General features: G+C 43.6%; 1 protein-coding gene across 7 annotated transcripts in view; it reads left to right on the top strand.

The window, feature by feature from the left end:
* FNDC3B (fibronectin type III domain containing 3B) overlaps window positions 1–12,599 on the top strand; it is a 561,687-nt gene that overhangs the window by 447,636 nt on the left and 101,452 nt on the right. For all 7 annotated transcript variants that reach the window (XM_085635440.1, XM_085635435.1, XM_085635438.1 and 4 more), the window contains one exon: window positions 4,816–4,902. In XM_085635440.1, the coding sequence (XP_085491566.1) occupies window positions 4,816–4,902 (87 nt within the window). The remainder of the gene's footprint in view (window positions 1–4,815; window positions 4,903–12,599) is intronic.

Raw genomic sequence — 12,599 nt, 5'->3', positions numbered from 1 at the left:
GCTGTTTTTTCTTGCAAAAGAAGATCCTGCAAAGTCAAAATAAATCAAATTGCTTCCGAGCTCCACAGTTGCACAAAGTAGAAAGTCTACACTACTCGACAGGAAGGAACGCTTATTTCCAATACCAGCCCTTAAGCCTTCCTGGATGTGGCCAGTACTGCATGTAGGCATGGTCTAAGAACTCACTCTTGTTTGGTCCTCTAAGTTTTCTTTGCAGATGTAGAAAGCCCCATCATCAACATAGCATTTGATGATAGACAATTGTTTGATCAAGGTAGACGATGCTGCGGAGCCAATCAAAAAGGGCACTTAAATTGCAAAGCCACAGATGCCCTAAAACATCAGTTCCCCATTTTCTGAAGGGTCCCCACTTAAGCAGATTCTTCAAAGGCAGCAGAGATATAACTAACAGCCTTTGAAACTGAAGCAGACTTTTTCAAATGAGACCAGCAATTTTCTCATCCTGGAAACAACATACACCCTTCTAGTAACAATATATCCAAGGCAAAGAGCACAGGCAGTGTCCGACCCAATGGGCGCAGACCTCTCCAAACAGTGACATGCCATACATTTTGCCACGCCACACCGCTCCCCCCAGGGGGATGGCTCAGGATATTCCCACTGTGGCACAAAATACCTTCTGCCAACTGAGTGAATGGGCATTGCATAGAGTTCGTAACAAAAACCCCACATGACAAACATTTATAAAGTTTGACCAAATCACCTTCCTGCTGGAAAGGGTAGCAACAGTTCTTGCAAATGAAAAAAATGCCATAGACGATGTACTGATACATGCACGGGTGTATTCAGTAGATTTCTGATACCAAATATAGATGGTCAGTTAAGACAAATTCTGCGCACTCAGTCACTGCATTCTTTGCATGAAACCTGAGAACACAACTTTGGTACTTGCTGTATTCCATTCCCTTACAGCAAGTAAGCAATGCCTAGCAAGTACTGACCTGAAGGAGTAATATTTGCATACCGCACATGCATCAGAAGTACATGCAATAGTTCTGATTTGTAAAAAACCAATATTTATTAATTCCTTGCACCACCATGAAAATTGTCTCCAAATGTTTGTCTGTGGTGGCATGCATCTCCACCATTCAGACATAGATGTGCTACTACAGCTACACCTTCTACAGCTAGACTATTGAATGGTGACAGGGGATATGAAAGGTGCAGGACCAAGAGCATTCAGCTTCTGTAATGTTGAACTTTGCAGTCACATTCTAAGTCATATACCACTCTGGAGAGCTACCTTGTGGAAGAAGTGGCAGCACCAAGTAAAGAGACAGAACATGGTGACTCTTTCCAGACATCACAGACTGCATTGAAGGACAGTGTTTCATTGTTTGAAAGAATGGCTTGCACATGATGTTTGGCTGAGACAGGAATTCAATGACCGGTTCTTTCATGGATCAGTAGCTGCATGGTCCTCAGAGCGTTAGCAGTGTACCTTTCCAATCTGAATTTAAATCTTTGAATGCTGGGATCCCCAGAGATCAGACCCTCTTTATTTAATATCTCTGTGTGTCCTTTGGCAAAGATGATATGTTCATAGGGCCTTCGTGGGCTGAGCTACAAAGACAATACCCAAATTGTTGTCTCTCATCATGGTGCGGATCAAACCCCCTTTTAAGATTGTATGTCAGTGGGTGAGCAGTGAATGGGTTGGAATTACTGAGTGCGGCCAAAACTGAGTTTTGATCTTTGCAGGGGCCAAACCTCAACAGGTGTTACCCCCTAGTGCTGGTCCCTGGATCTGGGTCAGCTCTGATCCTGGCTGTTGTTGTTTGTAATATGGGCTTTTATCTGGAGAACAAGCTTTCTTTTGCAAATGACATCTTCATAGTCTCTTCTACCTGTTTCCTCTTGGTGAAACTCCTGCATAAATCTTTTACTATTAGTCCTTCTAATCTTCGCAAAATTGTGTTCAACCAGCTTTTTGGTCACCTTGATTATGGCAATAAACTTTTCTTAGTTTTGACAAAATTCTTGATACACCAACTTCAGTCATTCAGAATTCTGCAACCAGATTAGTTTACAACTCCCACTTCGGTTCTCTGGTTCTTTGGCAGAGAAAAAGCTACGTCAGCTTCCGATGGCAAAACAAATTCTTTTCAAAGCTGGGCTCTGTCTATAGTGTTGACCCAAGCCATAGAGAAAAGATCACTCATTATGTGATATCTCGCACTCTCCGGTCTGCAGACTGTCACCGCTTAAGGAGTATTTGGACATCACCATGTCCAGTGTGGGAGAAGAGCTTTCTCACATCAGGCACCAGTCCTTCGGAACTCTCCACCTACCCGTGTGAGACTTAAGGATCATCTCCTTCCTTTTTGCAAAGCCTTGAAGGCCTCGCTGTTCCCATCTGTGCTCTTTGATGTTTCCCTGTTTTACTCTACACGCGTCTTTGCTCCAGGAAAACCTATTTGGTATTTGTCACTCTGTCCAAACTGATTTACATTTACTTCTGCGCCGGCACCAGGAATTGGAAAGTATGCCTACACATGAGGCTCTGGCAGTGATGTCTTTGTTGGAAAGGATGGCGTCATGCTGCCACCTGGAGCCTACTCATGGGACCCTTCAAGCTGTGGCTCAACAGTCAGTGCTAACAGGCTTTGGGAAACTGGCAGGGTGCAAAGGCTGTAACTCAAAATATACAGATCACAACACACTGGTGAACGCCTCCCAATTTTTCTTGAAAGTAGAGCTTGTATAGATGCTGACCTCACGATGACCATCACAATACATGATTGTACACGTCGGTAGGGTGCATGTGAGGTTCTGACAGTTAAAGGACACAGACTTCAGACAGCCATGTATAGCACAGAAATGTCTAAGAGCTTCAAGCAGTCTTTCTAGCAGCTAAAGAGGTCATGCATTGTAGAGTTATTTATTTTGAGTTTTATAGGGCGCTAACTTGACCCGTTAGGGTATCAGTACGCTATACAGTAAACAACAGTACTATACAAAAGACCAGGGGGGGGGGGGGCTGGATACATAAGGGATAAAGGGCAAGTATGTACAATTTACAATCACATTTTGCGAGAAACGCAAGGTCCCAAGTTCCACTTGTTCCAGTTGTCTTTGCCCAGCCCTGAATTGCTAACAGCCACTAACAATGGGCATTCCAGTATGTTGCTTTTTTGATGATTTCAGCTGGGGTTTTGAGTCCTATTTGAGCATTGGAATGTTGAGCGCTCCTTTGAAAACAATGGGCTTCTCCAGATTTCTGCTGGCTCATAGACGCATGGAGAGCAACATTCCAATGTGTTTTTTCATTTCACAGCTGTTACTGTGAACAAAGGCCTCTAGGAGCTCAAGGGGATTTAAACCCCCTCTGGCTCCAAGATGCCTTTGCTGTTTACAACTAGGGGCAGAATGTTCTAATAACCTTAACCATGTCTAAATACCATAACCTTGTTAAAGGCCCTCGCCTTTGGCTTGGGCCTTTAACGCTGGAGCAGGTCTTTAATGGCCGGTAGAGCCCGCTACGTCGGGCTCTAAGAGTATATTAGAACATTGGAATTTTGAGCTCCCCATTGAAAACAATGGAGCGCTCCGGGCTTCTAATGGCCAGTAGAACCCCGGAGCAGCAACATTCCAATGTTTGTTCACAGCAACAGCTGTGAACAAAGGCCTCACGGAGCCCGAGGGGATTTGAATCCAGTCAGCCTCTGTGAGGCCTTTCTTTTACAAATTAATCCATTCTGTCCTTTAGGGGCGGAATGTTCTAATAGCTTAGAACCCTCCGTAGCGGTGTGCACCTGCCATTAAAGGCCCGCTCTTTTGTTAACAAAGGCCTCTCAGAGCCCAAGGGGATTTAACCCCCCTCCAGCTGTAAGAGGCCTTTGTTTTTACAAATTAGAGCATTCTGCCCACTAGGGGCAGAATGGTCTAATAACCATAACCATGTCTAATTACTATAACCTTGTTAAAGGCCCTCGCCTTCGGCTTGGGTCTTTAATGCCAGAGCGGACCTTTAGCGGCAGGCGTATTGGGCCCTAAGGCCATATTATTACATCTTTCACCATATGGCCCCTTTAAAGCAGCAGTCCAACATTAAGCATAGGTCCTGCAGGTATTGGCTGATAACCCCACTTCAGTGTTCTACGTCAACAAACCGGGACAAAGACCCTTTCTTTGAACATTCAGTTAAGGAAACGATGGATTAGAAATGCAAGGAAACTGATGGGCACTCCTTGGTCTTGCCCGATTCACTGCCACTGAACAGTCCATGTACATTAAAGCAAACCTGTTAGCTCATAGAATAGCCTGTGTGGCCACTGGAAGTGTTTGCCTTTTGTTATAATATAGGTCATGTCATGTTTCACTAGTCATGAAAGAGCTCACACCACCTGTTGCTCAATTGTTTCCTTTTTGGCACAGTGCTATTTGTCTGATTTTTATGATGCAAGTTATTTATTATCTGGTCAGTGGTGCAAAGAGAATATTGAATTTGTGGTGTGTGCCCTATAAAAATGGAACATTTACTACATCTTCCTGTTCCAAAAACACATGTAAATGCTTGCAACAATGGCATGTAATAGGGTCTGGAAACCTGCAGACTTATATGGTACATGCCTTGACATGACGTTTATGAGGATCTTTTTGGAAAAATATAGGATTGGATGCACACGCCCAGAGCTTCCAAAAGGGCATTAAATCCAGTTTTTTCGTTGTTTATTTCTTACATCTAAATACACTGTAATGGTTTGTCAAAATATTGCCTAAAGCAGTCATTCTGAATAGTTTAGATTTGGTTGCCTTTGTTAAAACCTTTTCCTTAATTTGTATGTGTTTCAGGACAGCATATTCCACCCCAAGTACACAGGAGAAGACCTGACTTGCACAGTAACGAATCTCCACAGAAGCACACACTACAGGTTTAGAGTAAGTTTCTCTCTGACAACATGCCAGACAGTTCGTGGTTCTCCCCAGATAGCTGTGTGCTCTTTGGATAACTTTTAATATTTAATCTTACTTGCATTGTTGTGGTGAATGATAACTGCTGATTTCCAGGGGCTGCTCCTCCATTGTAGCGGAGGTGCATCCCCCCACTTAAATGCCCTCAAGATGAAAAATAAAAGGGTAATTCATTTCCATTGAATTTTTGTAATAACCCCGCCTGAGCTGAGCGTCAGGGCGGGCGGGGCCTGCTGAGTGGCACCAGCAGCAGGGAGTTGGTTGGGCTGCCTTTGCACTGTTTAAAGTGTGCATGTCTCTTTGGCCAGGCATCTTGCGGCAGCCAGCCAGTCATGCGCACTTTAAACCTCTCAACGGGATGAGAGTAAGTGCAGGTCCCCAGCGTGCTGTGGAGTCCTGAGATCCCTCCAATCAGGGCGCTGCTCTCATGCTGTGAGCAGCGCCAGGATTGGTCAAGGGAGTTTGCTTGAGCTTGCTTTGCAGTCGCGATGAGGTCCGCGGGAGGGTGTCCTGTGATTTGGTTAATGTTATTTTCATAATTTTTAAGTTTATTTTCTCTCATGCGCACCCGCCTCCCACTCCCCGTAGATGCCACCCACCACTGCTGATTCCCTGCTCCTGCAACTGGCCGGTGTCGTACGGACGGGCCTCTAAGGCTGGAGTAGGCAAAATTAATCTTTTTTTCACTAACTGATAATAACATCGATTGGCCAGTCAAATCCCACCGTTCCATTTTGGGTGCTGTTTTTTCCAATGTGTAAACATTTTGCTTTGTAGCTAAGTAAATAACAATTGGCCAAGGCAACGATGCATACAGTTATCTTTAAAAGATAGCATTTCAGTCTTTTTTTATACCATACTCTTGATGTGAGTGACTGGTACCAGTCCTTCAGCTGGCACAGAAGAGCTAGTGTTGTACTAAATCTGCCAGCACATTTTTTGGGCAGTGGCGGGTGAAGCTGTGGCTGTGAGTTTTATGGAACTTTCGTGGAAATTTCAGTCGGATGTGATATTGACCTATCTATAAAAGTACCTATTTTTGTAAGCCAGGTCCAGTCATCGGTTTACAGTAACGATTAGGTATATTTAGAAATATGCCTTCTAATTTTAAAATATGTGGGCAAAAGGGGTCAGGTAATGTATTCTGCCTTAATTCCACTAGGTATTTTTATGGCTTCATAATGGCCCCATGCCAACCACACACCTTCAGTCCATTTTTAGGTCGAGCCTGGGCAGCGCATGCGCTGCTCTGCGAGGCTTGCTGTATTCGAGTATGGCCTTGAGCCTCCACCCACTCTCCGTCCATATTTTTCATTGGCTTGTGTCATTGTCCTTTGAAAATGCTGGCTTCCGATTCGTTATTAGGCATGTTAGTCCCTCCTTAGTACCGCCTAGTTTTCATTTGTAACCTCCCATGAGGACTGATCCTTTTACTTCTGTTACACAGTATGCCTTATTTAGTCTGTAAGCACTATTTTCTTTAATGAGTTTCTCCTACTGCAGGCACGACATGCTTTCCTGCAACATTCAGTGTGCATGCGTGCTTTCATTTTCCAAGCTGCCCTGGACAATGGCGATCAATTCTTGGAAGGGAAATAGGTCTGGCATTTACAAGAGTATGAGCTATTGGCGCTGTAAATGACAATGCCTTTTATTTATGTGTATAATTTTCAAAACCGATAAATAAAAGGCATGCCAATAGCTTAAACTCTTGTAAATGCAAGACCTATTGCATTGCAAATGCTTGTTATTTCTGATGTTAGCCAACATCTTTTGATTTTACTTACATTATATGTATAATATACTTACTTGTAGGGACTTTCAGTCAGTCCTCATCATCCATTGGTCTGTTATTGTCGTTCTCATGTTTTTCCCACCTGTACAGCATGCAACGAGGCAGTGGGTCAGCCCCCTGCAGCCATTGGCTAGCTTCTGTGTGAGCGACGGCATTCTGCCCTTTCACAAGGAGCACATCCACACACAAGGTAGTTTCCTTAAGTGCCTTCGACTACTATGTCAATGCGTGCTTTTGAGAACAAAAAATATTTTGGCTTTCAGCAAATGTTTTTGTTGTTGTTGATGTTGCAAAAACCATGACAAAACAAGCATTGACAAAGCCAAAAGACTGGTGGACAACACCAGGCCGATTTGCTTTGCCTCCTATTTAGTATTATCGTTGCATTTTAGCCAGCAGCACTCTGGCCGCGGAGATCACATACAATGTTAGTGAAACAACAAGTCTTCGAATGTTCCCTGCTTTAAAGCTAGGACTGACTGAAGGCATTGTTCATAAGAGTAGGACACTAGCCAGCCATGTATGTTAAAAAGTGTCCCAAATGATCAAGCAGACGTTGAGTTTATCCATAAGGGCCATGTAACTATGAGGGAAGATCCAGCAGGCATCACATTAAGTTTGTTTGTTTATAGATTTATATAGCGCAGCTTATCACCCATGAGGGTATCTAGTCGCTGACCATGAGCATGGAAAGATTAAGTGATTTGCCCAAATGTTGTGCCAACGCCTAGACTCGAACTCGGATCCCAGCTCACGATCAGCAGCTCTGGCCGCTGCGCCACATCCTCTTTGGTAATGAAATTTACAGCTTTCTAAATTTGGAAACAGAGAGAGAAACAATTGTCACCCTAAAATGTGCTTTATTTTGTTGTTGTTTTCAAGACAGTTACTGTTTGATCAGCTACTGGAGGGAAGAAGAGTAGCTTCGGATTGAAATACATTTAAATGCACATGCTCACATCCGAGAGTTAATGAGATCATTAACCCAATTAACAACCCTGGGAAACTGTGATAAAATCAGGAAAGTGTTAATAAAAGGAAAGATATGTCAAAAGCACATTTGCTGTGCAATCTGCTGGATTTAAAAAAAGAAACATACTTGAATTTTGGACTTGTTCGCGTTTCTTGCCTTCATTTGGTCCCTCGGGGCAGCAAGAGACTTTGTAGATGCTGGAAAGGGAAATATACTATTCCAAATCCAACTCTAGAATATTTGAGGAAAGAAAAACGAACCCAGTCCTGGAACATTTGGTGTTTAATTAAAATGTATTCAGGTGTTTTAGAAGAGAATTGAAAATATGTAATTTTGCACCGCCCAGAAGTGCTGCCCTGAGTCTGCTGCTCAAAGCTATGTACCAAATATACTGCATTTTGAGAGGTGAGCACACAGGGCGATTAACAACAAGAAAGAAGTCCATAAACATCCCCCTAAATGAGGAAAAATTGGGACTGTTGGGACATTTGGGCTTTCGCTTCTCCCATCTCAGGATAACGCTTTCCTAAGCGCCCTGATATCTCTAGGGATGAATGTTGCGCTCTATAAATACAAATTTTGAGTACTAAATGAGGAGGAACGCATCTTCTGGTGCTCTAGAATTCAATCTCTTGGAAGCCACAGATCTTCCCTCCATCCCACTTCATCAGCAGCCTGAAAGGACGAGCGGTGGGATATTGCCAAGTTAATGATTGATACAGGGAGAGGGAAGGAAGAACAGAGGCTATGGTCCCATTATGCATCTATCCTTCTAGCATCCCCACTGGTAAATGCCTGCTTGGCCAAGCCCAGCCTTGGAGAGAGGTTATCATACAATATAGGTAAGACAAACAGGGCCGCGACAGACATGTATGAACCCCTCCCTGCAGAGTCGTCTACTTCCTTAAACTCGAAAAGGGTGAAGAGAGGAATGTTTGCAAATAGTCTAGCCACTGACAGCTACTTGGGTAGCATTCCAACTGTACATTTTTCATCCACTGTGCCACTCTAGACTGAGCCCCATCATCGGCATATGAGTTCCCACCTTGCACCTTATGGGAACAGTTCATCCCAAGCTGCTAGGCGGGGCCCTCTCCAGAAGGGAACACAAGCAATCCCAGACCAGTTTAGATTTTATTAGGCCTCTTCAGTGAGATATGGCTAGGATCCTATGGCACAGTGAGCAAAGGACCCTCATGCGGGCATACCCTGGGTGATTTAGGGTGTTACATCAGACACAGAAAAGGTAATGGAAGGAATGCTTTCAAATAGTCCAACTACCTGAAATCTCTCGGGGTAGTATTCCAAACCATTGTTGTTCTCCCACTCTAAACATACGGAACGCCTTATGCAAATTAGTACCGACCCTGCTCCTCATGGGAATATTCTGTCGCAAACTGCTAGGCAAGACCTCTCCAGAAGGGAAGACAAGCGACCCCAGACCAGTTACTGTCTTATTAGGCCTCGTCAGTGAGGTATAGCTTGGATCCAATGCACAGCGAGCAAGGGACCCACAGGTGACATCGTGGGCAAATGAACTGTGGGTTGGAATGCTACCCAGCAATTGCCAGTGGTTGGACTGTTTGCACAGTAGCGGCCCGTGGAGGGAGTTCCGTGGGGCGGGAGAGGACCGGGATTTTGCAATGCAGCACGCGCAACGAAATTCGTTCTAATTATTTAATTGTTTACTTACCTCCATATTCCGGTGTTTACTACCCCCCCCCCCCCCCCCACCTTGCCCCTCCCCCACGGTACTCCCTCCACGGCCGCTACTGTGTTCGCAGGCATTCCTTCCATCACCAAAAAGATCAGCTGATCTGCACCGATTGTCTGGCAGTGGAGGGACATCCCTCTGAAAAGGGATTACACAGCAAGACCCTTTTTGGTGAGGACGTCATACCTCACAGTGCCATATTTCATTTACTGTGGTGCAGCGAGTCCTGTGGGCATTAACGTAAGCTAAGAAAATGAATACCCTCACTGTGGTTTGGTTGTACCTCACTCAACATTAGAACACAAAATAAAAGCCCTGCAAACAGTACCGCTTGCATTCTCCTGTTCCTATGCGCTTACTGTAAATGTTTACCACCAATGCACGTAATTACGCAAAATGGCGTAAGGGCATACATTGGGGGGTTTTAATTAACAAGCGTAATGCGAAATTCCTTAGATTAAGCAAATTTCAGCAGCATAATTTACATTTCAACCAAGGCCTAGTTGCATAACATTTATTAGGATCTCTGCTAAATCCCATTCTTGGCCAAAACGTAACGAGGGGCACCACAGTGTGACGGCAAGAACCACGTGTTACTCGTTAAATCTGTGGCCTGTTTTATCTCTGGGTTAAAATATCTAAATTGTTTTTCGGAACTGATATTTTTCCCTGAATTGTAACATTGGGAAATGTTAAAGCTCATATAGAAATGCAAGTTTAAGCAGGACCACTTTCTGACCTGCTGGCCTGGATGGATACCCTCTGTGGTGACAAGTCTGCTTTACAAATCGACATAACATACAAATATACTGTATTCACAATAATTCAGCCAGTGATTTCTTCTGAATAACTGATTTGGCTGGAGTTTTTTTAGTATTTAGTGAACCGTCTCTTATAAAAGAACATTACGGTGAGTGATGCGTCATTTTCGACCTTCTCCAGCAGGTGGCGCTACAATGTAATAGAAGATATCTTGCTTTCTTCGAGGGAAAAAACATAAACCACTGTGACAATGCCGAAACGTTGGTGGCTGATTGCCAGTATTTAAAGTCTCTTATTTATTTATTTTTGCTTTTTCATGTTGACCAAGAATTTTCTCGGTGTTGCCACCAACTAATTGGCAAGACTACTTACGCACTATACGACATACTATTGTAAAAACGCCAATGTTAGTGATGTAAATATGCCCCAGTAAAGGTGATTATATGCAGATATCAGCAGTGATTCATTTTAAAGCACACAGCATTTCCACAGTGTATGGCACATGTAGCCTTATGAGGTTTTAGGCGCTAAGTAATATGCTATTTCACTTGGTTGTGGCAGTTTGTGTCCGGTATGGCTTGCTAGATTGTTGACGGGTGTTAGTGCATGTCAAGGGTGTGCTTTGTTGTGTGTGGGTCCTGTTGGATGAATAACTTAAATGGATTTGCTTAATGAATGTTGAGTGGCCTTCTTACGTGTTGGCCAGCATGTTGTGTGTTTTTTTTCAAAAAGTGAGTGCATTTGTGTCTTGAGTGGAGGAGAGAAGCACTCGGGCACTATACATTTCCCTTGTAATTTAAAGTTGTTTAAGGAGGAAAAAGATGTCATCTGTGTATCTCAGGAGTTAAGTGTGAATGTGATGTTGCTGCGCCTATTGTAGTCTCTTAGGTTTGCTGCTTTAAGGCGCTTCACCTGTTGACGTCTGTTGTTCGTGCTTCCGGTGTGTCCTGTTGTACTCTCAACATTGGAGTCTGTGGTATAAAGTCTGTTCTTTCGAGAGTTCAGTTTTGTTTAGCTTGTGAGAAGAGGTGTTTGGTGGTTTTGTGGAGCAGTTGATTGTGTATGTCCTTTGACATTGTGTTTGTGCGTCTAGTGTATTCTGTCCTCTGGGTTCACTTGTTGCTGGGGTGAGACCATCTGTGTGGCACTAAGTGCTTTGGTGATACAGTGTTGTTGGTGCATTCCATGAGCCCTGTTGGGTTTGCTTCCTGTTGTGTTTTAGTCATGGGTTCAGTGCAGTGTTGTTAATGATACGTTGTTTTGTTTATGTAATCAAAATGTTGAAGTGGAAGCACAATCACAACCTTATGATGTTAGCAACGTGTTTCTTGTGTCAACATATGTTTGTGGTTTCTCAGTATTGCCTTTTTAAGTTTGGTCCATTAGCTTTTTTTTTTTTTCCATAATACTTTATTGATTTTTTCTTTTTTAACAAGGGCAAACAAAGAGTCTTTAACAGGGTTAGCCTAAATTATCCTAGTCAAGGTTTATGCATATGAGTCCTAAGACAGTGTGCTCCGCTTATATAGCTAACCCATATGATAATAGTAAGAGAAAAAGAAAGAAAGTCAGCTTTGAGACATATGTCACTGCTGAAATGTAGATGTTAAGGAGGTTTTTTTTTTTACATACTGATGGATAATGTCACAGTTTTGCCAGTATATACCTTGGCGTAGTGTTCACTGTGTAGTGTTCTGAGTAAGTGCAACTAGTTGGTGCCGGGTCTTGCTGAAGAACATTTTGGTAAGAGAGGGATTTAGAATAGGGTTTGTATACTGGTCCCAGGTACATTACACAGCTGACCTGAGTTGGGCTGTTCCCTCTTGTCTTATGTCTTGAGAGTGTCCTGCTGTGGTTTGTAGCAGCTCGTCAGTCATGCAGTTTGTGTTGCTGTCCATGTCAAAGCTGCGGCTGCGAGATCAGATTGGACTTTTGGAGTCCAAGCATGGACATACGAGGTGCCTGGATGGGAAAGGTTGCACTTTGTGTGTGTCTTTTTCTTTGAATTCAATATATTTTTGGGTGGGAGTTGAAAAAATTGTCGTTTGGTATCATTTTGCAAATACAAAGTGACGAGTGCTCGCGCGGTGGTGTGGATACAGTTTGGGAGGTCACTGCTGCGCTTTGAGTCTTGAAATTAGAATGTGGACCTGCCCAGTATTGTTCTGTGAATGTGTAGTGCAGTGACCAGATGGAGGTTGCCAATTGCAGAGAACAATTATGGTGGCATTGACATAGTTTAAGCATTTATTGAATGTTTCGTTGATCGCTTTGTGCGTTACAGTGATTTCAAGATTATTCAGCAGGAAGTGCATTCACAGATCACTTGAGGAGAGAGGAGGTCACTGCGTGGTGTGGCCGCCGAGGTTTGTGTGCACTGATCTCTGAGCAGTGAGAAGGCTACTGGTGCATTAATGCCC

This window comes from Triturus cristatus, chromosome 11 (genome assembly GCF_964204655.1).
Source record: "Triturus cristatus chromosome 11, aTriCri1.1, whole genome shotgun sequence".
NCBI classification, from domain to species: Eukaryota; Metazoa; Chordata; class Amphibia; order Caudata; family Salamandridae; genus Triturus; species Triturus cristatus.
This window is presented reverse-complemented; position numbering and strand designations above follow the sequence as displayed.